The sequence below is a fragment of the Marmota marmota genome, unplaced genomic scaffold, assembly GCF_001458135.2.
Source record: "Marmota marmota marmota unplaced genomic scaffold, marMar, whole genome shotgun sequence".
Lineage (NCBI taxonomy): Eukaryota > Metazoa > Chordata > Mammalia > Rodentia > Sciuridae > Marmota > Marmota marmota.
Genome location: NW_025999949.1, coordinates 9,809,857 through 9,837,224, shown reverse-complemented (window position 1 = coordinate 9,837,224; position 27,368 = coordinate 9,809,857). Strand labels below are relative to the sequence as shown.

At 33.1% G+C, this 27,368-nt stretch overlaps 1 protein-coding gene across 1 annotated transcript in view; it reads right to left on the bottom strand.

The window, feature by feature from the left end:
- The window catches only part of Pkhd1l1 (PKHD1 like 1), a 146,811-nt gene that overhangs the window by 16,035 nt on the left and 103,408 nt on the right, over positions 1 to 27,368 (bottom strand). The window contains exons 60-73 of the mRNA XM_048802021.1: positions 25,253 to 25,356; positions 24,277 to 24,406; positions 23,357 to 23,478; positions 22,375 to 22,465; positions 19,041 to 19,189; positions 18,840 to 18,962; positions 18,201 to 18,312; positions 18,004 to 18,120; positions 13,282 to 13,447; positions 10,251 to 10,483; positions 9,868 to 10,035; positions 6,698 to 6,855; positions 3,843 to 3,978; positions 915 to 1,259 (exon numbers count right to left, since the gene is read on the bottom strand). Coding sequence (XP_048657978.1) covers positions 915 to 1,259; positions 3,843 to 3,978; positions 6,698 to 6,855; positions 9,868 to 10,035; positions 10,251 to 10,483; positions 13,282 to 13,447; positions 18,004 to 18,120; positions 18,201 to 18,312; positions 18,840 to 18,962; positions 19,041 to 19,189; positions 22,375 to 22,465; positions 23,357 to 23,478; positions 24,277 to 24,406; positions 25,253 to 25,356 — 2,154 coding nt within the window. The remainder of the gene's footprint in view (positions 1 to 914; positions 1,260 to 3,842; positions 3,979 to 6,697; positions 6,856 to 9,867; positions 10,036 to 10,250; positions 10,484 to 13,281; positions 13,448 to 18,003; positions 18,121 to 18,200; positions 18,313 to 18,839; positions 18,963 to 19,040; positions 19,190 to 22,374; positions 22,466 to 23,356; positions 23,479 to 24,276; positions 24,407 to 25,252; positions 25,357 to 27,368) is intronic.

Genomic DNA, 27,368 nt, shown 5'->3' with positions numbered 1-27,368 from the left:
GGGAGGGTGGAGGATGGGAAAGGCAGCGGACGGAGCACAACAGACACTAGTATGGCAATATGTAAATCAATGGATGTGTAACTGATGTGATTCTGCAATCTGTGTATGGGGTGAAGGTGGGAGTTCATAACCCACTTGAATCAAAGTGTGGAATATGATATGTCAAGAAATTTGTAATGTTTTGAACAACCCACAATAAAAAATTTAAAAAAAAAATAAAAAAATAAAGAGATGGATTGGGAGGAATTGTGTGTGAGAAAATTTAGGTGACATATAGAAAAAAAATCAACAATTTTTTTGGACATCTTGTGATTAGTGTGGTAAACTTTGGACCTCACTATGTGCAAGAGCTTACCAACGAGTTCTAAGAGTAGATGAGTAACCTACATGTGTACCATGAACCACTACAACTCCTATACTAAATTTATAGTCAAAATCATGTTGACTCCAAAGCACTGAGCCTGTAAGTCCAAGAAAGTACAAGGCTAAGGGAGGAAAGTCAGCTATGACTCTAGGCAGAAAACAACATGGAAAATCTCTTTGCAACACATGCCTATAGCTTCCTATGCTCTTCCAACCAGGAGGGTTTCCTTGACAGATTCTGCATCACTAATCTCTCAGCCATGAGGTCACTTTCTTTGGCAAATCTTCCCAGATCTATTATATTGGTCGAATCCTTTTTTTTAATTTGTTAGTTACTACAATAACAAAACAAAGTCTGAAATTCCTTCACAATTTCAAATTTGGTTGGTATTACAGGAATAAAGAAGGGAAGTGTTTCTAGGCTTCTCTAGAATTTTCAGGTATGGGGCTAGTGGGATTTCCTGAGGCCTGGCTCACTAGGCCCTGCTAGAATTATTTATGGCAGAGAACTCGGTAATTACATTCTCTATTTCAGAGTCTACTATTCATACCTGTGGTGTCATTGCTTAGGAACTGAGTGGGAGGATCGCCAATCTCCAATTCAATTGTGCCTCCCGTGGATCTCTTCCTCCGCATATTCTCCCCTCTTAATATTTTGCTGACACGGATTTTGTCACTTGGTATTTTTAGGAACAAGACAAGATTTCTAACCAGATTATGTGAACTGTAAAAGTCATCTTCTGTTATAGCAGGTAGTTGGAAAGAAACAAATATGACTGTGGCAGTGTAGATTTCAACAGGTACATTTCCTTTAACCAAAAGGTAAAGCATTTGGTAAGTCCTATCAAAGTAGTTTTCACCCAGGACAGTGGAGTCCAAGTGAGGAAGGAATTGCTCTATGATGGAAAAAGATCAAAACAACACAGTTAAATATATTTACATCATCACAATTGCCAGTCATACTTAGTATTTGTTTAATTCAGAAAATTCCAAAAAAGTTCAATATTATCACTTTCATTAAAAAAGCATACTGAAGACTTAAAAACATTTATAGTACTGACATGCAAAATTAAAGACAATTATTTAAATAATACCATTAATACTCATTATATATTTAATGTATTTTAAAAACCAATTAGCTATAAACACAGCATAAATGAGAAACGAATCTAGTTTCTAGAACTAGATTCGAATCTAGTTTCTAGAACACAGAAGCTTATAATCCTATACTTGTAATTCTCTTTATATAGTCAGAATTTTAAAGCCTTGACTGAGGCATTTGGTAATTCAAAAATATAAATTTAAGAGCCATCTAGTTTATGGAGTGCCATAAAGCAATTCTTAAAAGAGCATTTATAATTCAGTGTTTCTATTTTTATGGAGTACAAAAGAATCTAATAAAAATGAAGCATATACTAAAACATCTCAGAAGAATCTTAAGCCAATGGAACAGGTTTACATGTTAGCTGAAATATCCATGGCTAATGAAAAATTCTAGGGAATTGAACTTTAGAAAATTGATTGAGCTTATTATATATAAATGAGTATATATATAATTTTATAGCAGACTATCAATAATGTTTAAGAAATAATAAATTCACTAACATATATTGAGCCAAAGGATGAATAGTATAATAGTAATTTAATATAATAAGACATGTAACTTCTTACCACATTTCATAGGGAGGCCTACTAGGAAAAGGAAAGTAAAATCTTAGGGAAGAAGAAAATATTTCATATGAATGTAACAGATTATAGCATTAAGAAGTCATTTCATTATACTATATATTTCCTCAATACCTAGTATAAACTCTGGATGCTGTTTGACATAAATATTGTGTGAATCTGAGGAAATTGCTTTGTATTATAAATTGAACATTATATTATAAGTTGAACATTCTCTCAAGCTACTGTTAAAGGTGCATACACCACTTATCCTAGGTAACTTTCTTATCACATGAAATTTCTTATCCATGAAATTATCACAATTAATAAAGGAAGCAGAGACACATATATAACATTTTGGATAAGCTGAAAAATATATCAGTATTAATAATACAGATACAGTATATTTGCATTCAAAATGCCAAAGCAAAAATTCACTTAAAAGCAATGCTATTGGGCTGAGGATGTAGCTCAGTCATAGAGCACTTGGCTAGTAAATGTGAGACTGAGACCCTGGATTTAATGACCAAATGGCCAGTACAGGAAAAAAAATCAAAACTTTTTGTTGTTGTTGTTTTCATAAAAATAACAACCTATACATACATTTATCAATATTAAGGCAGTAATAATGTTGTTTTCTGCCCTTTGGCACTTAAAAAACAATTCCATATATTAAATTCTGCCTATTGAGAGTTTTTCTTTTCCTAACTTTGAATGACAGGGTGCTTGGTACCATGTGTGTTAAAAATTTGTGAAAATTAAGTTATAAATATGTATATGTGAAAAGGGATAAAACTGATTCTCTTAGGTTTTCAAGAAGTAAGATAGCACAATGGTTAAGTTAATGAGTTCTAGAACTTGACTCTGTTCTTGCCCTGTTTGCACCAGAGTTGAGACTGCTATGAAATATATGCCCCTACCAAGTTCATACCTGGAAGCCCTAATCCCCAATATGCTGATATTTGGAAAGGGGCCTTTGAAGGGTTTAGATAAGATCATGAAGGTAAGGACTTTCTGACATGTAGGAATGTCTGTGGAAACATCAGCTATTTGTTTTATTAGTCAAAATAGACTTGTTTTATAAATGGCAACGAGTACAGGTCACTCATAATACTCCCAAATTGAGCTTATATTATGGTCTACAGCATGCATTCATGTAATGGTGAGCCACGATTATGGATCACATCTAAAAATGATGATCAGTAACACACAGAATGGTATATCTGATGCTAATGTCATTAAAATAATCTTGTTTCACATAAAAAGACTTAAACAAGCAGAGAATGAATTGTGATTTTATAAGAATTGCTAAGTGAGTAAGTGTATCCTCTACATGTATTTCATTTAAGCCACATTTACTTTATCATATTTACTTCCTAGTGTTAAGATAGTGTTATACTAGCTTTCTTGGCAATACGCCTGCTGACTACCAACTAACTTAGGTTCTGACCTCCATGAAATAGAAGTAAATAAGAAATAAAGTACTAATTTTCTGAGCAAAATTTCTTTGGATATAGGAATAATTAAACTTAATGTATGTCAAATGAAAACTTCAGGGAGCAAAGGCAGCCCATCATTTAAAAAAAAAAAGCCTTTTATTTTTATGTGTAGATCGATGAGTTCCATCAGGAGTAATCTTTTAGGACACGACATACATGAACATGTCTTAGTGTCTGGTGGACCGCAGCCAAAAACTTATTTTCTCCTGTATTCATCAATAGCTAAGGAATTAAAAATGTTAATAATAAAACATTGCAAAGAATTTTATTAGTAACACAAACAATCATGTGTACTGCACTTTTCTGAGAAAATACCTGTGTGCAGATGCTTATTAAGTTTGCAGTATTTTTGCTGGGTGTTCCATACTGTATTTTTGGGACAAACCAATGAATTGTTCACATACACATCCAAACGCTGAAGTGTGGAATAAAAAATTCCTACTAGAATAGCCTGTTAAAAATAAACATGTTTGTGTTTTAAAAGATTAATGAAACAGCATATTAGAATTTAGCACTTAAAAATGTCCTTCAACTATATATACAGTCTGTAAAATATTAAAACTAGGTTTTGTGGATTTAGGGCAAATATTCAACTAAATTTTAAAAACAGGCTTACGTTCAGCTATTCATTCATATGTTATAACCTAACTCTTAATTGACGACTCTCTGTAGAATATTTTAATATATAGGAAAGAAATTATTAGAAGAGTATCACTGAGTTAAAGGAAGGGTTCCTTAAAAAGACAACAAAGTCCAATTCAGGCTTTCAATTCCAAGGGCAGAGAAAGGGAACACGTAACCATGCTCTGTATTATGGAGTCACACAAAATTGAATACTTAATGTTGAAAGAAATGTTTATTGTTGATAAAAGTTTGTTAGTAAGACTTAAAAAATCTATCACAAGATTTTGTTGTTCAATTTTAGTGTTTGTATTCTCTCCATTTTGTGCTATCAAACATGACTACAAAGTAAAAAGACTAGCTTTTGCAACATCAAGGAAAAATTAATTGGGAATCTTTGGGAATCTTATTTGATATTATCTTGAGTGGCAGAGAATATTAATGGTCACATTACTTTGTCATTGCCATTTTTAATTTTAAAATTAAAATATTCTCTTAATTAAAAAAAATCAAAAGTCATGTTCCTATCTCAGCCTGGTATGAGTGTAGCTGTAGCAAAAAAATCACTGCCTTCTTTGAGCTTACATCCTAATGAGGTCAGGGAGAATAGATAACAGAAACATTAATAGTGAAGTCTGAAGCATATTAAAAGGTGCTAAGTGCTATAGAAAAAAGAAAAGGTAAATCATGGTAGGAGAATTGGAAGACCCAAATGGTGGGAGGTGATCAGGATAGATCTGTTGAGAAAATGGTAATTGAGGAGAGGGGGAATTTAGCCATCTAGGTTATAATGTTCCAGGCAGATGAAACACCTGAAACATACTTCCAGGTGGTAGCATGTATGGTATACTGAGAAACAGCAATAAGCTCAGTGTGGCTGGAGGATTAGAAGAAGCAGCCAGGGAACTAAGGGATGGGGAAATTCACATAGGATCCTGAAGATTTTTGTGAAGACTCTGACTGTTGTACAGTGAGAGAATAGTGGGGAAATCATTGCAGGCTTTGGGGCAGAGGAGAGAGCTGATTTGTGTTTGGCCAGAGAAAAGATCTGATGGTTTGCAGGTATCTTTCTGTCTATTAAAGTGAGAATAGACCATAGACAGGCAAAGACAAAAGGAGGAAGACAAGTTCCCTGCTTTAATACAAGGAAAGGATAATGTTGACTCCACTGGATGGCAGCAGTAGAGGTGGTGAGAAGTGATCAAATTGTGGATATTTTGAAAGGAGACTAAGCAGAATTCACAGATGGATTGGATGAGAAATGAAAGATTAGAGGGGTCAAGAGTAGTTCCCAGGGCTGGGGATATAGCTCAGTTGGTAGAGTGCTTGAACAAGGACCTGGGTTCAATCCCCAGCACCACAAAAAAAAAAAAAAAAAAAGAGTGGTTCCCAAACTTTGACTTAAGCAACTGGAAAGGATGGAAATTTCTATCACCTGAGAAGAAGCAGATATGTCTCTGTTCCTCCACTCCTGAATTCACCTTTTTTTTTGCATCATATCTTCCTGTTCCTAACACTCTGGGATTTTGAAGTCTCATACTCTTAGAAAAGAAAATCTAAATTATAGGACTACCGTTCAAACTCATACTATTTTTCTCGCTGACATAGTGTGTATAAATTTAATATCCCAGCTGAATTCATTTTATAGCAAATATTTGACATTATCAAAGATATCTTTTATGGTTTGGATATTATGTGTCCCCCAAAAGCTCATGTTAGAAAACATGAATGTTCAGAGGTGAAATGATAGATTATGAGAGTTGTAACCTAATCAATGGATTAATCCATTTGATAGGTTAATAATACGAATGTATTACTGGGAGGTAACTATATGCAAGTGAAACATGGCTAGAGGAAGTGGGTCACTGGGGGGCATGCTCTTGAGAATTATATTTTGTTCCTAGTTCGCCATTCTTTCTCTGCTTTCTGGCTCTGATGAGCTGAGCATCATTCTTTTCCACCATAATATTCTGCCTCACCTCAGGACCGAGTCAGCTAACTAGGAACTGAACCTCTGAAATTGAGCCCAATATAAATTTTTCTTCCTTTAAGTTGTTCTTGTCAGGTAATTTGGTCACAACAACAAAGATTCAACAAAATATTTAGAGTAATATGCTACAATCTCTAAAGTAAATTCCAAAGATATTTCTCTTTCTCTTTCAAATACACACACACACACACACAGCAATGAAAGAGTAAATATATAATATTCCAAGTGTTCATTTGGGATGTACACTATTTTTATGTCAAAATTCAAGTTTGCTTGCTAATCATACATCATAGGCATCACTGTCATGCCTCATATATGAAGCACCAAATCCACTGAATATTTGGAGGAGGCATATTTGGTATCTGTATATATTTTCAGGCTGAGGAAAACTGTGAGCTAATAATATTTTTAGTAGTAAACTAATGGTTCTTCAAAAATGATCTTTAAGACTGACAGTATTCATCAATCTCATTTAAAGAGAGAGATAAAATCCTTAGCAGATAAAAATATTTGCAGATAATATTATTTTATTAAAGACATTATTTCTTTCCTATCTTACCTTATTTTGGTCAACATTAAGTAACATCAATCGAAGATTCTGAGGACTGGTACCAGTGAAGTAGACTTCATAAGATTTGTTTAGAGCCACAATGCTGTGAAACAGGGACAGTCTTCTCTGACATGTGTATCCAGCACACCAGCCATGATCCTGGGGGCCTAAGTCCATGCAAAATGAGATGTCATGTTCCTATTTATGAATATTACTAGCATAAAATAGTAAAAATAGCTGTATTTTAAATAAATTGCGGTGGTTAATTTCAAATATAAGTTCAGCATTTTTACCCATATCCATCCACCATCAATCTAGCCATCCCAAACTTTGAATAAAAAAGGAGGACAAGGAAGGAACTTTCCTATTACCCTATTTTTACAATGCCTAAGGTTAGAGGGGTAAATTAATGTGTTGATGAAGATTTATACTGGAATGTCACTGGGGGATATAGTAGATTTATATGTATCTCTCATTTAACAATCATTTTCAAGTCTCACACAGTGAAGAAGAAAAATGTTTGATTCTTTCTCTCCCCTATCAAGTGTGAGTTTGGGTAAAATCCAAAATCCATTGAATATTTGGAGGAGGCATATTTGGTATCTGTACATATTTATTACATACCTATAATGTGTGTGATTAGCAAGCGAACATGAATTTTGACATAAAAATTAATGTACATCAAAACCACTTTTCTCAGGCTCTGTGCTAGGATATATGATGTAAAAAAGTCATTTTGTTAGAAATAAGGGCTGTACTCAGAAAACATGAACATTTGAATACCTGAACCATTGATTCAATAATGTGTTCTTTCTTTCTGTACTAGTGAATGAATCCTGGAGGCACTTACCCACTGAGCCACACCCACAGCCCTTTTTTAATTTTGAATTTTAAAATAGGGTCTTCCTAAGTAGTTTAGGGCCTCACTAAATTGCTAAGATTGGCTTTGGACTTGAGATCCTCTTGCCTCAGCTATCTTAGCCACTGAGATTACAGGCTTGCACCACCATGCCCAGCTTAATTTGTTCTTTCACTTTCTTATTCATTAGTTAGTTTGTAAATTCACCGAACAAGTTTGTTTTGATCTAGTCTTTAATTTTCCTACATTTTAGTTTTCATTAATTTGTTAAAGACAATCACTGCAGCTACTATTGGGGGATCAACATGATTGATGAACTGAAGCCATCTTTAAATAATACTCCATCAAATCCTCTAAAAACCTAGGATGCTTTTTTTAAACCTGACTCCAGGCATTTTCAGAACATGTATAACTTGATTTTCAGAGCAAACTTCTCTATTTGGTTTCAGTGAAAACACAGTGAAGTATGGAATGATGAATTTTCTTGATGTATTTATTCATTATGTCTACTGAATTTTCTAGCTTGCTTGGAAGCATTATCAATATTTATGACTAAACTTCAATCAAATTTTAAATCAATATAAACTTGTAAAGCTCAAGTATAGCATAACCTTTCTTTTAGCATACAAAATATAAACCCTAGTTTGAATATAACTTCTTTGTGTGTTTTGAAAATAAACATAAAGAAGCAATGTCAGTATATAAAACAAAAAGTTTAGAGTGACAAAAAGTCATGTTTTAAAAATAGAGTATTAATATTTGAAAGGAAACTTTGATGGTATTTAGTAATTTTACCTTGGGGAATTTTTTTCCCCACTTGGGCAGCCAAAGCTTCAGTGATTCTGTTTGTAACACTTTTATGAGTTTTCATGCTATTATCATTTGCTTAAGACTCCTTTAAATTGACAGTCACTAGTTAAAGTTAAAATTTTTTTCAAAGAGAAATGTCATGTCACTAATGAAAACTTATATTCCCTGTCAGAAGATGGAAATGTAAAAATCTGATGAAATGTTTCTCCACTGCATAAAACAGAACAACTTGAAAACATCTTTTCCATTCCTCTATTATTCACCGACTGATCCTCAACTGTTCCCCAAATCTCTGCTTTGTAAACTCTGAAAATTGGCATTTGAAATTGACTTGACTGTTGGCCATAGAGACCAAATGGATTGTATGTTCAGGCGGGACAAGTAAGGGGAGTATTAAAATCATGAAGCTTTGGAATAGCCCTAATTTATTTAATTCTATTCTTTTTAAAAAGTTTAATGCATATTTCTGTGAAGTATTAGCTATTTTGCTGAATTCTAATTTGGGGGGTATTAGGGCTTAAACCCAAGGGGAACTTTACTACCACTGAGCTACATCCCCAGGCTTCATTTTATTTTTGAGACAGCACCTCGTTAAGTTGCTGAATCTGGCCTTGAAATTGTAATCTTCCTGCCTCAGTATCCAGATTCTAGAATACTTTGATGCTTTTTTAGGTCACTACCAGGGCACAGAAATCTGTCTGACCCAGTTATGTGTCCCTTCAGTTCTGAGCCTGCTTACTAACTAATCTTTGATCCCAGTGTAATTTCAGTGATATACAATAAACCCATACATATATTTTCAGTTCCTTTTAGAATTTCATCTTATTTATTCAAAAAAGACTTGGTCTCCTAAATAGATCTGCATCTTACAGAGATCATTATTTACCCTCTGTATACTAGGGTCATATAAGAGCACAGTGAAAGGAACCTGGACTCTAAACCTTTATGAATTGATCTCAAAAGTCAAAGAAATCAAATATGAAAAAAATACATTGGATACAAAAAAACTGTCTTCACAAGATTCATGGGAGTGAAATATGATTAGGCTCTTAAGTAGTCTAAATAACACATTATATATTTTTAAATTTAAGTGTGGCAAAATGTATTTTTTGAGATATTTAAGCCATTTTTTTCTTTAAAACATCTATATTATCTCATTAATAAAAGTATTAAATTAACACTTCTTCTTCAAGTGGTTAATTTTAAATAGTCATCTTTAGCTGGGCATGGTGGCACACACCAGTAATCCCAGTGCTCAGGGGGCTGAGGCAGGAGGATTGCAAGTTCAAAGCCAGCTTCAGCAATTTAGCAAGATGCTGTCTCAAAATTTAAAGGGGGGCGGGTGCTAGGGATGTACTTCAGTGGTTAAGACCCCTGAGTTCAAACCCCAGCATCCAAAAAATTAAAATAAAATAAAATAGCTGCTGTGGCCTTCCTGGTTGGGAACTGCTAAAGAGTGAAGTCTCATACAATACATTGAGTAACTAGTTCACTTACACTATTCACCTACCATTAATGAGATCAACATAACCACTGCTCATGATGGCCACTGGTGAAAGTCTTCGTGTTTCTGTGTCAGTATCCAAGCTTTCAATAACCATCATTGCATATTCCATACCAAAGCACTGATAGCTCTGCCATTCTGGAATGTATTTACAGGTAGAATCTCTAATAATTCCTAGAAACATACATAAATGCATTTTAGAAGTAACCTTTTTGCAAAATATTCACATACCTTATTTTTGATATGAGATTAGCAAAAAAAGTAGAGCCTATACATTATTGGTTAATTTTAAATCAAGCTTTGGAATAGCCCATTATAAAAATAGCACATTATAAAAAAATGTGTTTCATTTCATGAACTTAAGTCTAACAATATAAGTTCCAACAAACCTTTATAAGGTGCTTTCTCAGTGACAGGAATTCTACTTCCATTCAAGAATGTGAGCATCACCTTAGGAATTCTGTAGTCTCCAATTCCTAGTTGACTATTTCCATTCCACTCATATTCTGCTTGAGGTATCACTGAACCAGAATTCCCTAGAAAGGAGCCATCTAAATCTTTAAGAAAAGATTTCCTTTTGGCATCACAAACCATGTCTACACAATCAGATGGATTCACTTTACTAGGAAAAAAAGGAAAAAAATGAATGATTTAGTTCATTGTGCTAAAAAAGCAAGATGAATATATTTGAGTAGTTGACAAGAAGGTTTAAAAATATTGATTGATCAAATCCTGCTTCAAAAGGATTTAAAGTGGTACCAAGTAGCATATACAATTAGCATTGTAATGAGGTCTGCTTTTCCATTGTACTGATTTGTTTCATTACCATGAATTCATTAATATTTCAAAATGACAAGTTGTACCTGTGGGATATAAAATTAGAATTCCAATGTGCTATTCCATAATTGTTGAATGATAGATTTCATTTTGTGCATGGTTCATAATATACTAACTTTGCCCTATATAGCAGGTGAATGGTTAGTCTGTTGTACAAGACATCTGAAATCCCTATCTGAGCCAGGAAGTCTTTATTATTTTTCCCTCCCTTTTTGCCTTTGAAAATTATAAAGTATTGCTTTATAATCTAAATATTTTGTGAAAATTCAGCCTCTTCCTATTCTGAACTCGTAAGCTTTTCACCTATTACAGATCATTGCATAATCTCATAGACCTTTGTCTATCATAGACAGATACACTTAGGTTATGATTTTTATGCTACATATTGGTGACTATTCTGTAGATTACTATAAGAAATGAAGCATTATAAATGTGTCATGCATTTCAATCATATATGATACATTAACTTCACCTTGAGTTACCTGGAGTGTTGATTGTTCCCTGCCATAATAATAAAATAGATGCCAAAGTGCAATATATCGAATATTCAAATTATATACAGTATACAGAGAATACCATGATACAGACTGTAAAGAAATATATTTCATATCAGAGTTATAGCAATTGTGCTATAGGAGTGGAAAGCTTAGATCTTATTAGATTGTATCTAGCATATCTCTCCTTTTCAGTTGTTGTAAAAGGAACATGAGCTGTAAATTGTCCCTTACTGTGATATTCTAGTCTGTAAGAAGAATTTTACATTTCTGTTATTCGTGTAGTCTTCGTATTCAGGTACATGCAATGTGCTTTTGGAAGAGAATTTGTGAGTAGACTGCTTGGTGGCACACTTTTATTCCAAGGCTGTGAGCTTAGTTAAGATTCACAGAAACAGAGCCTGAAAGGTGGATTTTTGTGTGAGTTATGGAAACAGCACTCTCAAAAGGAGGGAGAGAGGCCACCTGGAGAAAAATAAAGATGACTGTGGTCTTTAGGTTAGTTTCATTCTGATTCCATGGAAACCTCTGCAACTTGAAATGCATTATAGTAATTTGAAGTTATTACTTTAAGACACAGAGCCAGCCTTATATTCCTGAACCGATTGATACTGCAATGTGGCTTTGGATAAAATCAAAATTCTGAAAAAAGCAGGCAATCATGGGCTGTTATGAACCAATGTTTAAAGCATTACTTAATAAAGAAGATCTGAGAGAGCACCAACAGCATCCACTAGAAGTGTGGATCTCAAAGGATTTGTTATATTAAAATATAATATTAAAAGCATAATATTTTCTTAATGATATGAATATTAAAATTATAAATTAAATCTGAAAGATTCAATGTCAACTAAATAGAAACTATCTAGTGAGGAAGAAGGGCTCTATTGATCCAAAAAACACTGTAGTTCAACAATTATTAAATTGGTAAGTGTTGGGCTATCATCAATGTAGAATCAGATGAAGTCAAATTACTTATGAAATATTGCATTTTTGAGTAATGTCTACTTAATTACAGAGAATTATTCATTTTTTTCTCCCCTAAACTGAAAATGGCCAAAGATTTCTGATAGAATTTTTCTTTCTTCCAATATTGTTTACATCTAAATTCCTGGTCTATACTAACTGTAAAAAACAGCAGTATTGGTTTTGTTCTTCTATGTCATAGAATCTAAGTGACCAGCTTCTATAAATATTCTGATATCAACTGATTTTATAAGCAGAAAAACCACTGTTTCAAGTTTCTGTGTATTTATAATCACAGTGATTAGAAAGACTGATATTTAATTTCCAAGCACATTTTGGAGTGCCTGTGATAGGATATTTGGAAAACAACAGGTAGCAAAAATAAATAAATAAATAACAAAAAGAGAGGAAATGAGATACATCTTATCCTTTAATAACTATTAACAGAGAGGTATCAAAGTAAAATACATTTCAGACCCTGTCTCATCTTTTATATTTAATGACCTTCCATCTTTGTTGTTTGTAGTGCTAGGGATTAAGCCCAGACCTTGAATATGCTAGGCAAGCCACTCTACCACTGAGCTACACCCCCAACATTTTTTTAAAAATTTAAAATTTGAGACAGGATCTCTACATTTCCCAGACTTTCCTGGAACTTGTGATCCCCCTGCCTCAGTCTCTAGTAGCTGAGATGACAGAATGTAGTACCATGCCCAGCAATGCTGATGTTATTGATAATACATAGAAATAAAAGTGAAAATATATATTAAAGCCCAGTTTTAATATATATTGGCTTCTTTGCAACTGGGGAAACTTAGATTTAGATGATTTAAAAAAATTTTTTTTAGTTGTCAATGGATCTTTTATTTTATTTATTTATTTATATGCAGTGCTGAGGATCGAACCCAGGGTATCACGCGTACCAGGCAAGCACTGTACCACTGAGCCACAACTCCAGCCCTTAGATTTAGATTATTAAATTCTGAATTTTTAAAATTCTGATTAAAGTTTTGTAGAAGTTAGTTATTTTAATATACAATTTTCTCAGCTCTTTAACAGAATAGAGGGAGAATGGAAAATTATAAAGATAGGAAAGAAAAAACTGAGTTTTCTAGTATTTTACCTTATGTCAGGCCTATGTATAAATATTTTGGATTGTTCAATAGTATCAACCAGTTGAATATTCTTCACATGGATTGGATGTTGTAAATCCTCATTTAAAGGATTAGTAATGAATATCACATTAGTTTCCCCTGAACAAACATTCTTAAATCCAATGAATGTTGAATCTAAAACATAAATAATACAAAAGTAATTATTTTCTCTGGAGAAAGCAGTAAAACAGATTCATTTCATGAACATTTCATCTGACACATCCTTTGCCACTTTTTTGTACAGGGAGCTCTTCCCTGATATGGTAAAAAAACAAAAAAGTTACCATTATTTATGGTAAAGTATTGCTGCCCTATATATATATACTACTGGATAATCATCTCCCACATATTCTCTCAACTTGGCTCTGTGACTTAGTTTGGCCAATGGGACAAGAGTAATTGACAGAAACCTGGAGAGTACTTGGGTATTAGGGCTGGCTCTCTCTTGATGCTCCTGGGAATATTTTAAACATATGAGTAAGTACAAACATTCTGTATTAGTTGACTTTGCATCACTATGAACAAAATACCTGAAATGAACAGCTTAGAGGAGTTATTTTGACTCATGGTTTAAGAGCTGTAGTCCATGTTGGGCCAACTCCATTGCTCTTGACCCAAGGTGAGTCAGAAAATCATGGTGGAAGGGCATGGTGGTGGAAGAGTACTGCTCCTTTCATGGCAGCCAGGAAGAAGAGAGAGAGGAAGGGATTACAAGGAAGATGAACTCTTCCAGGGCATGCTCCAGTGACCCACTTCCTTCAGCTATGCCCCTCTTGCCAATATTTACCACTCAGTTCATTCAAAATAGGATGGACTAAAACTCTCATAATGCAATTGTTTCAACTCTGAACATTCCGTCATTAATACAGGAGCTTTTGGGAGATACCTCACATCCAAAACATAACATACTCCCATCACCCCAGTGAGTAGACAGTATTGCTGAGAGTAAGCACCAACCACTACACATGAAAGTAAGACTATCCCTGACTAAGCAGGCCATAGCCATCCTGTAACTGGATGGCAGTCTTATAGAAAGCCCAGTTAAAAACAGCAGAACAACTAACTACGTGGCTGAACAAGGCTCAAATTTCCAGTCCACAGACCATGAGCTAATAAATGGATCTTAAAAGCTTCTGAGTTGTGGGGGTGGTTTGTTATGCAGCAAAGCCTAACTGAAACACTATTTCACTCTTGGCTTCTTTGCATATTTTATGTGGAAAAAAAAAGAAAAATGATTGAATCCAAAAACTCAATCTCCATTGTCCTTAAAAATCCAGTAACTCAAAATACATAAAAGCAAAACGTGGCCTCTAAAGTTCATAAAGTAGGTATTGTAATATACTACCCTTCTTAATTATATTTTCTCTTAAGAAGAGATATTATATATGAATATGAATCTATAGATGAGTATTAATCAAATGCCACAGTAAAAGATGCTGTTTGTATTTTGCCTAGATCTCTTTTACTGGGGCAGTGCATCCAATCCCTAGCTCTTCTTGTAAGTGTTGGCTAAAAAACACATATAACTGTCTTCTCTAAAGAATTTCCTTGGTCACTTGAGAGTCTCTCACCTCAGAGATTATGTACTCCTCGCCACCATTAATACAGGGATAACTATGACTGACTGGTAGGAGATATGGAAGACACTTAGGAAAAATATAGAGTGTAATTTGTGTGCCACAGCTCTCTGAAATATCAGATAGAAGTTGGACTCCAGTTGAGGATATATACTTGCTTAGTTTTTTCCTATAACTTATCCTATTTCTCTCATTTTCTCACTCCTAAAAGCATACTTTCAATAAACCACTTGCATAAGGATTTCCACTTCTGGTTCTACTTCTAGCAGGTGGATTAATCTGTAGAAGTGGGTATAAAGTACATGTACTGCTTACAGAAATCATTCAATATAGAAGAATTCCTGGGAAACCAATGGAATAGAATAATTTTTCAGTAGATGTCAGCCAATCTTTGTCCTTAGCTATCCCAGTTATTTCCAAATAAACTCATGAACTGAGTATCCTTGGTGGTGGAGATAGAGGCTCTGTGTGGATTCAAAACATGGGACTCCTTCTTGGAAAGGTCAATAGAGTTATTTCTACCATTTAGTGTCTGACCTAAATTTCTCGGCACAGAAAACAAAGCTGAGTCTTTAGTACATTCCTCATGAAGCCAATTAATTAATTAAATTGAAATTGATTATATCAGATTTACTCTACCCTGGAAAGGGTAATAATTCATATTGACTGGTATTGATATGTATTCCTAGTATGAATTTTCCTTTATTGATCATAGAAATTCAGTAAGTACTACCATCCTGAGACGTAACAAGGTGATCAAATTACCTAGGATTCTCCACAACATCACCCTGGACTAATAATCCAGTTTTGGCAAAATGGATATAATGGTGGGCATACAACAATGGGACCACAATGGGAAAATTGCTCAAGTAAAGTACTACAGCATTTGGAACCTGTTATCCCAACAGACTGATAGAATAGTCTCTTGGAGGTACAACTGTGGCTACTAGTTTTAGAAATGACAACCTGGAAAAATATGTTAGTAACTTAAAACCAACAGCCATTATATAAATATACAAAACAATAGAATACATGGTACCAAAATCTAGAAGCAGGAATAACCTTATGTCTGGAAATCTACTTGGGAAATTTGGCTTTAATCCTACAATTTTATTTATTTAGTTAGTTTTATTTTGATTATTGTTATTATTATTATTAATATTATTATTGCAATGCTAGGGATTGAACCCAGGACTTCACATGCTAGCCAAGCACTCTACCATTGAGCTACATCCACATCCCCAAATCCTACAATTTTAGATTATATGCGTCTTGAGGTCAGAGGGCTCAGAGGGAGAGTGTTTCCACCAGGGTATATAGTACATGTCCCAATAAACATAAATCTATGGATACCTCAGGAAGCCATATGGTCACTTTGGTGACAAATAAGGCATTTATCATCTAGGAGAGGTAACTGGCCCTAGTCACTATGGAGAGGTAGGCCTACTACTACATAAGGAAGGCAAGGAATACTTACATGATCCACTGGGGTATATGCCCAGTGTTAGCTATAAATAGGCAAGTACAGAAATCATGGTTTTATAAGGGACCTTTTAATAACAGGGCTATTCTACCAGGCAAGCTATCTTGACCAACAAAATTGTTAGCTAGGGAAGGAAATACAGAAAGGATGATGGAGGACAGATATGTATCATTTATGATCAGAGGACCAGCTTTGTGTGATAATATCCTTCTTAAAACTTTCCCCAGAAATTGTGACCATGTAGAATAAACTTAAAATAACTGGTGGAACAAACTTCATACAACTAACTTAACAAAAAATGCAGGCAGACGAAAGTGGCCCTAGGAGTGAACTGAAAAGGATATAGGCTAGCAAACCCATCTCCCATCTCTATGAGTATTGGTTGTTAACTGCTCAGAGCTGTCATCTTTTTCAGAGAATTAGCTTTAGCCAAACAGGAGCAACATCACCCAAGAAATTAAAGCCTTTCCCACGGTGCAGCTATATCCAAACACAGATTAATATGGAGGTACAAGTGTCCACTCCTCATCCCCCAAATGTAAGGCAATTTTTTGGCAGTTTATATTCCAGAATTCTCTGATGGGATCAATTGAAGCTATATTCCAGCTTTTACAACATACTTGCTGAACAACTTCCCTTACTTTCTCCTTCTTCAGTACCTTTCCCTTGAGCATTCTTTCAATAAACTGCTAACACAAAAATCCTCATCTAAAGTTCTGCTTCCAGGAAATCCAGCCTAAGTCAACCATCTTTCATATGCTGTCTTTTAAGTCAATGGCTTATGAAAGAAGAACAGTTATTTATGTTTCTTCCAGTAATTTTACTTTTAAGACTCCATTTCATAAGGAAATTTTTAATGCTATCTATATATTTACAATATTTTCAGGATATATTTTTTATTTAAAGCAATATGTGTTCAACTAAAATCTATGCAGCATGTTATATAATGTTCTCTGAGGGTATTCTCAGTGCAAGAATCAGTAAACAATGATGATCACATGCTTAACATTTCTGAGACCTAAAGTTTTGAGGAATAATATGTCAAACCTTATATATCTAATTTATGAACCACTTCATTCAAAGAAACACTGGGTTAAATTAACATGGAAGAGAGACTTGTGAAACAAATAGTGTGGCACAGTATACTTAACAGGTAAAATGAAAATGATGTATTCACACATTCATTTATATATAATTATTTTAAATTTCTAAGGAGGCCATCTGTTTCAGTGGACTTTGTGTCAGGAGAATTTTAATTCTAGCTTTGCCAATAATTGTGGCAATTTCATAAGATTCTTAAGTTCAGTTGTAAAAGGAGACAGTAATACATCATCTTACTTATCTGAAAGGGCTTTTGCAAATGATATTAAATCACTCTACCAGTGTTATTTTATGTTGTTTTGGAAGAAAAATTAAATGCCATTCTTCAATACATAAAATATTTTTCTGGGAAACCATTCTTGAAATTGCCCCTGCTGTCTAATTTCTTTTCTTAATATTATTGAGAGATTAATATAAAATTCATTTAAATAGTTTTTACTTAAAATAAAACATTATTAGTTATGCAGTACTTTATATATTCATTACAGAACTTAATTGTATGGATTCATAAAGTCTGTGTTTAAACTTGCCTGAGACATCCAAAAGGCCACTGATGGCATTGTAACTCATGATCCCTGCATGGGGCTTCCGGGGTGACATGTTATGAGCTGAAGCAAAGGTAGGCCAACAAATCCCACTTCTTCCACCTTTTACAGAAAGAAAAAACGTTAAAAGAATGTGAATATGCATTTATGTGAACGTCAACTTTGAAATTTCAAGTTTTCACCTGAAGGAGGTCTGGAACTCCGATGTGCAGCAGTGAGCTCAATATTGGGATCATCATTAGTTAGAACATCAGAACAATTAAATTCAGGGCTACTTCCAACAATTAATGAGCTCTGTTTTTTAAAAAGTCAAACAATATAGTGTTAATAACAGTGCTTCCTAAATTAAAACCCAATAATCAATAATATTGAATTCTACAGTAGCAAAGCAACAACCATACATTTTAGAAATGGATCATACTTTAAACAAAGATGAAAAAGGTCTGATTGCTGCCCCAACTGGAATGATACTCAAAGGAAGAGATATAATGATATAATGACATGTTATGTTTCTGTGATAGCAATATAACCAAGGCACTGTAGGATCTTGAAGTGAAGGAGATGTTGTCTTGAAACACCTATGCTGTTTCAAGAAAGGCTTTATAGTAGGAGTGAAAATTTAAAGAACTGTTGAAAGATTAGTAAATGAAAAACAAGAATAGGTGAGGGAAGGCAGAGGAGAGGTAGGAATAAAGTTTTTTGGCAGAGGGCATGATGGCAAAGCCAGAGAGGTGTGGATTAAACCGAAGTCAAGGAGATTATTTTTATTAAATAACTATTTTATTTCAATAACTCTCCCTTTCTCCTTATTCATTTCTTACCTTAACCTGTACTGTTTTACTGGAAATTTTGTGAGAAACAGCAGCTGGCATGTAAATCATTGAAAAAATAGCCATTCCATTATCAACCAGAGTCACATTATAGATACGCACACTCTCTGTGGTCTGCAAAACAATTTGGATGTTACATACTGCTAAGAACAATCGTAAAAGAAAATAATCACCATCTTCAGTCACATTTACCTGAAAGTAAATTCCATAATCCCAGCATGTCCAAATAGTAAATCCCTGTATAAGAGAACATCCAGGAAGGCCATCTTGGTTCATATAGATGCCATATAAACCTCCATGGGCTTCATTGCCAAACCAGTTTTCCATGGGATTAGATTTTCCTTGACAGAAAATACAGACACTGATAATTAATATTACAAGTGTGCTACCTTGGCTTAATAAGCAGTATCAAAGTTCACAAAATTTTATGTGTGTGAATATATACTACATATGTATGTATATATATGTATGTATATATGTATATATATATATATATATATATATATATATATATATATTTCCAATGTAAATTTTAATGAGATGATCTAATGTTTTTATGGCTTACCCTACTTATTCTTTAACTTTATATAATTTGTCTCTTCACTGATACTCAGTATAATTGGATATTCATTTGTAAAAGTTTGATTTAGTGTTAGCACTCTAATTATTATATCTGTTTAGACAACCATGAGTTTTATCAGAAAGAGGATGGGGATTAGACTCAAACAAACCTAAACCTGAAATACAATCAAACCACTTGCTATCTGTAAATGCTGCCCCTGCCCACTTCTTTGTTGCTGGCTCTTTTTGGTCAGACCATTTTCAAGAGTCACTTCCTTAAAAGGCTCTCCCTGACCACTTGATTCAAAATAGCACTTCAGTTACTTTATATTGTCTTAAAATCATTTCACTTGATATTTTATTTATTATTTGTGAAGTATTATTTTCTCCTTCCTACTAGAATGTAAGCTTCACTGGAGAAAATGCTGTGTTAGGCTCATTCATCACCATCATTCCTGAATCCTGAACAAAAATTCAGAGATAGGTGCTCCTTAAATATTTTTTTAATTGATTTTATTTTTCTAAATACATGATAGAGGAATGTATTACAATTCTTATTACACATATAGAGCACAATTTTTCATATCTTTGTATAAAGTATGTTCATGCCAATTAACTAAGTATCTTGTTCCACCTGGTGAATACACCTGTGTTATTTGTTCTCCACTGATCTGTAGAATTCAATAAACAAAAAACCAACATTATTATTATATAATCTGAGATATGATACTTTACCACATAAAAAATAAACAAATAAAGGTACTGTGTCCAACTACAACTAAAAACAAAATTAAAAAATAAAAATAAAATGTATGGTAGATCAAAGATAACTTTATACTCATCAACAGTATTAAATACTTTTTAATTGTTACATGCAGGATCTGGGAAAGTTGTTTAACCTTTTAGAATCTTAGTTTCTTTGTGCATAAAAAATTTTAATGCCTAATTCAGATTTTTTTTTCCCAAATGAAATGAAACAAACCACACAAGGTGTCTTGTAAATACCCTCAGTAAATGAACCTATATGTTCATTATTAATATACAACAAAATTAAAGTGGGTCTTAATGAAAGTTTTATGTATGTATGAATCAGATCAATAACCTCAATAACTAACTTCATCTCCAAATATGCATAAGTTGAATGATTGTCTTCACAGAGTAGCCAGTGATATTTAGGACAGCTGTCTTTCTTGGATCCTCTGGTATCTGAATTCCTTCTGTCTTCTATTGATTTTCCCTTTTTCCTAGTCGTTTGAGTTTTATGTTTTATTTATGACCTGCCTGGGTTCAATTTTGTTCCCCCATAAGAAAATGCTTACATTTTTCTCTCTGAACCCACACAATATAGCCCATGTAAAGGATGACTCTTCCCCTGAACCTATCGCTGTCCCCTTCCTGGCAACACAGACTCTTGTCTGGGATGGACTGGATAAACTGATAAAGGTTACAGAAACTTAATTCCCCATTCATTGGTAATGTTTTGTATTTCAATTGCTATAAATCCAAAACCTTCTTATAAACATTCTCAATTATTTAGTGAGATCAATATAATCAATGAAAACTGCATTACATGGCATTATATATATTAGTAAATATTCATATTCAAAGGCCATATTTGATTTTCATAAAACCATTAAAACAATGTCTTAAAAGTTGTTGAGAAATTGCAGATTTTAATTTTTTATGTCAAAGAAAAGCTACTTTGAGTTGTTAGAAACAAATATTTAATAAGAGCATATATGAAGGAATCAAATACACCAACAAAGTTGTTTTATTTCATTGAAATCTATCTTGGACAATAATAAAATTAGCTTGTGAATAATTTTTGAACTGATAGAGAAAATACTGATCCAGATAATCTTAAAAATAACTAACTCCTTAACTGGTATACTAATAAAAACAGGTGAATCTTATGTTATGTAAATTATACCTAATAAAGTTACTAAAAATGATGCCAGCTGAAATTTTTTAAAATCAATTTTAAAAGGCACATATTTTTTTCAGAGAAAGTCCTATTTCATTTAACTTTAAGTTTATAAATAGATAAAGCTGAAAGTATCTTATAAATGGATTATACACAATCAACATTATATATCCCATTCTACACCTTCCACTTATTCTGAAGATTTCTCCATATCACACACAAATCTTTCTTACCTTCTTGCTTAAATGGGTGCAGGGCTCACCTGTTTGACATATACAACTAGACCTCCATTAAGGGACACAGGGTGGTTTTCAACTCTCTGCTAGTATAGACAATGATGTGATTTAAAAAAAAAAAACCTTGTTTACAAATCATTTTTGAAGTATGTAAAGGCAACTAGCTAGATTACTAGCAGTGGAAATGCTAAGTTAAAAGTAAATGCACAGATAAATTTTGATAGCTATTGTCAGATTCCCTTATGTGGAGGTCATTTTGTTTTGTCCTTCAACTGGCAATGTGTAGAATTTCCTGCTTCCCTGCAGCCTTGCCAAAAGAGTAGATGTTTGGTTAGTTCTTGGTTTTTAATAATCTAATAAAGATATTTGACCACTATTTGTGTCCTTTGGCTTTTTTATGCATCCATGTTTAATACATAAATAGTGGGCATTGATTCTATTAAGGCAGAAACATAGTGTCATGTCCCTACAGTATGTATCTTTATTTACCACAGAAGTATTATGTCTGTGCAAGTGGTAGTGGAATGAGGTGCTCAATGTTTCATTACCAATCAAATCAAGAACCTATGTTGCTACTGAGGTTTTTAAATTCTAAGCTTAGAAAAACCAAATTTTCCTTAAAAGCCTAAAAAGATTTTTATTTAGACTCAATATTTTTTATTTGAAATAATTGAACTTGTTGAGTTTTTTTCAGTGTCCAGAAGGCTGACATATCACACACTGAATGAACAAATAATAATTTTTCATTTTAACCACATTTGGACAAGTTATTTCCTAATTTTAGTGATTCTATGTTAAGACTTACTTGAGCAAGGTTCACCATCAATGCGGTATCCTGCTCTTCCAAATCCAGCAACTACATTATTTTGTAAGACTGTATTGGTCCCTTTATTTATCTAGCACAAAGATAAATACTTTGGGTTAGGTTATTACACAGTTATCCAAGGAGAGCAAGCATATAACAACATACTTGTGAAAAACTTTAATTATGATAACACTTTTCAGAAGAAATCATTCACTCCATTTAAAATCATCACATCCTTATTAGAAAACGGCATTAAGCAGATTTTAAAAAATCTCAGTCACAAAATATATTGAATATGATTCAACATTTACAAGCTGTAGGACAAATTCCAGTATTATAGGAATATTACAATGATGTTATTACTCTTTTTAGTCATATTTTATTAACAATTTGATCAATTTATTTTAAAAAGACAAGGCAATTAGTGTGTGCTGTAGGATTCACTGGTGACATTCACTGGTAAATCTGTTGAACTCAAAATCTAGGTTAGCACAGTGAGCTGTCAGAGTGGTAGAAATGAAAGTATAGATCGCAGAAGTTTGTCCCTTATTTATAGTATCAGCAAAACAATAAAAAGGGGGGAAAACCCTTAATTATTTAAAACACTCTAACTTTCCATATGGGGGAGGAAACTAAACCAGGGTTAAGAAGTAACATGCACAAAGCACTCAAAGAGAGTGCAAAGAGAGCCTGTACTCAAACTTCAGAATGATAAATAATATTGGGGAAAAAGGAAATAAGAGAACTATTTAAACCAACAGATATCAACTGAAAGAAAAAAAAAAAAACAATGGCTATCAGAATTCACACAATATATTTTTAAAAGTTTATTCACTCCTTCAGTTAACGCAAACATTTTATTTATTAGTTCATCAATCTCTAAGGAAGAAAAAACTTTCAACAACATTTTGGGATTGACAATTCCTACATAAATTATGATTATAATTATAATTTTACATAGTTATGAATTTGTTTTCACTACCTCAATAGCTGCATGCCAAAGAGTTGAAGTTAAATCTTTTCTGTTCTGATAGGTTCCTGGCCAAATAGAAAGTGCAACCAAATTTCCTCGGACTCTGTTGGCATCCCCCCATATTCTTATGCCTATAATAAAAAACAGAAAGAAAGAAAAATTCCCCCCAAATACATATGTTAATTTATAATCAATACTATCAGATAAGTATAAATAACCTTGCTTAACCTGGTAATATCTTTCGTTTTTTCATGAAATTATTTATCTAGTTAGAGTCTGATTTGATTTTAGAGTGAATCCGCTGAACACTTTGATATTGAACTCTCTACCCCTTCAACAAACTACTAGAATTAGAATCTTCTGGGGTACTTGTAAAATAGGTGGGTTCATAGGTGTGTCTACCTCACATTTTAACAAACATGGACTTTTATGTTCATTAAATAAGTCTGTATTATGTTGTATACCAATATGAAACAAAACATACTTAAAATTATATGTATATATTTTTAAATAGATATTTAAATATTTTTAAATACTTTATCTTTATTTGTGATTAATCTTTATAATTATATGTGAGGAGATTTAAAAACATAGTCATGTAAATGCTTAGTGATTAGATAACTTACATTAGGTTGTGGTCTGGTAATAATTCTTCTGTACCCTAGGACTGTACTCTCCAGATAGCCATAGCCACATGTGGCTATTGAAATGTAAATTAAGTACAATTAACATTAAAAATTCAGTTCCTCAGACACAGTAGTCACAATTCAAGTGCTTATTAGCCACATATGGCTTAGTGATTACTGCATCAGCAGAGATATACACCCTTTCCATCCTCACAGAAAGATCAGTTGGACAGCATGGCTCCAGGGTTTACAGATAAGATTGCCTCAAAAGCACAGGCTACTCAATGGACATTATTATATTACCTTCCCCAACTGTAAAGTGAATGATGTTGTCATCTATGTCTAAGCCATCTGTCCCGAACACACCAATCGCTGGGGAGAAGCCATGGTGAAAAGCACAGCCTCGGATGTAAGATGAGCCATGGTCTTCAATCTACGAAATACCAAGACCCAGTGAGCATTAAAAATGCAAAATTAAAATATATTTAAAGGAGGTGATTTCCCAGGTCTTTTGATAGTGGATTTTTTCATCCTGGGAAATTTTCATGTGTCTTGAATTGATAATTAAATAAAACAAAAGACATATGCTTACTATCAATGCAAATTAAAAATCTCTCAAGTTCTTTTTTATGCATACATATTTATGTTATCACCTATGAAATGCTAACTTATTAAAATTATTTTTCACAACAGTGTATTTTATGATGAGTATTGAGAGTTTTCTTTCTTTCTTTTCTTTTCTTTTTTTTTTTTCTTATTACCAAAAATAGTCCTCTAGGCAAGGGGTCACCATTTAGATGTCTACAAGAATGAGTCAGTGAGCTGGTTAGGGTTTTCAACTTTAAACTTATAAAATTTTTGATTTCTACTAAGAAAATATGCTATTTCCCATTTTCCTTAAATCATCAGCCCTCTCAAAATATTTATTTTCTCACTTTTGAAAACATAGATATACAGACATGCTTATACTTGAGAAATGTAGGAAATATTTTAACAGGAACTGCTATTCTTGGACTTAACAAAAAAAAGTGGAGATATGAACCACTATTACAGATGTTTAATTATATTACTTTTCCTCTGGTTTTTACTGATATTGAATAAATGCATGAAATAAGTGAATCAAATGCTGCTAAGTCTAAAAAGTTAATGGGTAATATATCCACAAAAGTTTTATTATAATAGATTATACATTTAGCTATTTGAAGATTTGATTACTTAGTTAAGTTAAATAGAAGTACAAATATTTTATTTTGAACATATGCAAAAATTAAGTACAAACCTGTCCTAGGTTAAGAAACGTTACAGCATATCTTGGATCAGTGCTATCCCTGTAGCCATCTTGACCACTGTGATAAAATTCCACATTACTAATTCTTGCATTTCCTAAGGAAGGAGGAGATAAAAATAAAAATTTCCTAAAACAAATAGAATAAAACATTTTTGAAAAGTTATACAAAACTCTTCAAATTTTCATAGCTACTTTATTAGTTTTTCTTTGCTCCTTTAATCCAGAAAAGGCAGTATTTCTCAATTGTTTTATCCATTGTCCCTCTCCTTAGACATTTTTTCCTTGGCAATCTTCCTTCCCCATGACATTATAAAATTTTAATTACAGAGATATATCATATATCTGTTAATATACAGTGGCCCATTGAACAATCACAAACTATTGCAATAACGAAGTTATTTGTCCCAGAAGAACCAATTTTCTACCCCTTCAGGATAATATTTCCCTGTTGAGAATGCATACACAAAGCATGAGATATAATTTACCTGACATATCAGTCTTGATTCTATAAAGAGCTTTTAAGGGCATTATCTTTCAGAATCTCTTTTAGGATATATATTGCCAATTATCCACTAGTCAGTTTATAATAAGTACCATTAAGGTAACAAGAGATAATTTTTAGATTAGTTAGCAATAGCAATAACAATCCATGTGAGATTACTCTGTGTCAAATGCTATGCAATGGCTTAACAGACAATGTATGGTTTAATTTTATAAAGCATCTTATGAGTTAGTTAGAAGCTTTTATAATCTTTATCTTCTAGAAAAGGTAGTTGAGGCACATAAATTTATGCCTGAAAAACAACAGTAAAGGATATTTCTTTTTTAAAAAACTGATATATAATAGAATGCACTGAACAAGAATTGTGTTTACTAGAAGGGAAAAGCGAGTCTTGAAATTCAAGAGTCAGATACTGAATGTATGATGGAGAACATAAGAATAATAAGAGAGAGACAGAGAAGAAATGGTTACTACAGCATTGTAGCATCCACAGATGTGTTTTCTTTACTTATATCACAAAACTATGTATAGGACCAAGGGAAGGTTGGCATGAAAATATTGTCCATCATAAAATTTGAAATAAGACACAGATTAGTATCCAAGTTCAAAGCAACACTATTCTTTTAATCATCTATTTCTTGATATTTAAAGATGGATAATATTGATGCCATATCATTATGAAGATTAAATGAGATAATATGCACTTGATGTTCAGCATGATGCCTGTGATCTTGTACCATAATCATCATTACCACCATCGTCATTATTATCAGGTAAACTTCTGTTGGTAGATTATGACCAACAGTTAGAAGTTATATTGGGATAGCTTTTTGCTCAACTTAAAGATTTTCTAAAATTAAAGCTGTTGCTAAATAAAAGATGCAATATTGGAAATAAGAGCAAATGGCCTATTCCTGGTACCTAGATTATGGGATCCAAACATTAGCTTCCAAAAAAAGAATGAGGGATACTAAGAGAAAGAACTGATTCTGAGTTTCAGAAAAATAGTACACTTTGTGCTTGTCACATCATAAAGTGAAGACTTAGAAATACCAAGTCATGTCAAAAGGATTTAGGCATCAACATGAAAAGGTTCTGAAGACCGAAGATGAGATATTTTGAGTAATACCACAAAAAACAATCACAATCGATTAGAACACACAAAATATATTGAAATCTATGAGCTCATAAGGATACCAATAACAAAAACAACACAAGTAAAAACTCCTTGTCTCCTCTGGAGGACGCTTGGAATCAACTCATTTGGAAAATAGTCAATATGAGGAGAGAATCAAGCCTTTTCCTTGCATTTCCTATATGAACTGTCCTTCAAGTTCATTGAATAGTTGTTTAGGGGAACTTCTTTTTATAAGAAGTATTCAAGATTACAAATGAGATGTGAGTGGTAGAATTAATATGCCACCACTTTAAACCTCAGGGATTTAATGAATCTATGCAATGACTGTTAAAGATAGCTAACACCACACAAGGAGAAATGATCAGACATGTGTCTACTTCTAGAAAAATATATGCCAGCAGTATTGAAATATTCTTGCCTAAAAATTGAATCTGAGTCTGACCAAGTCTCTAGTTCTAACGCCTATG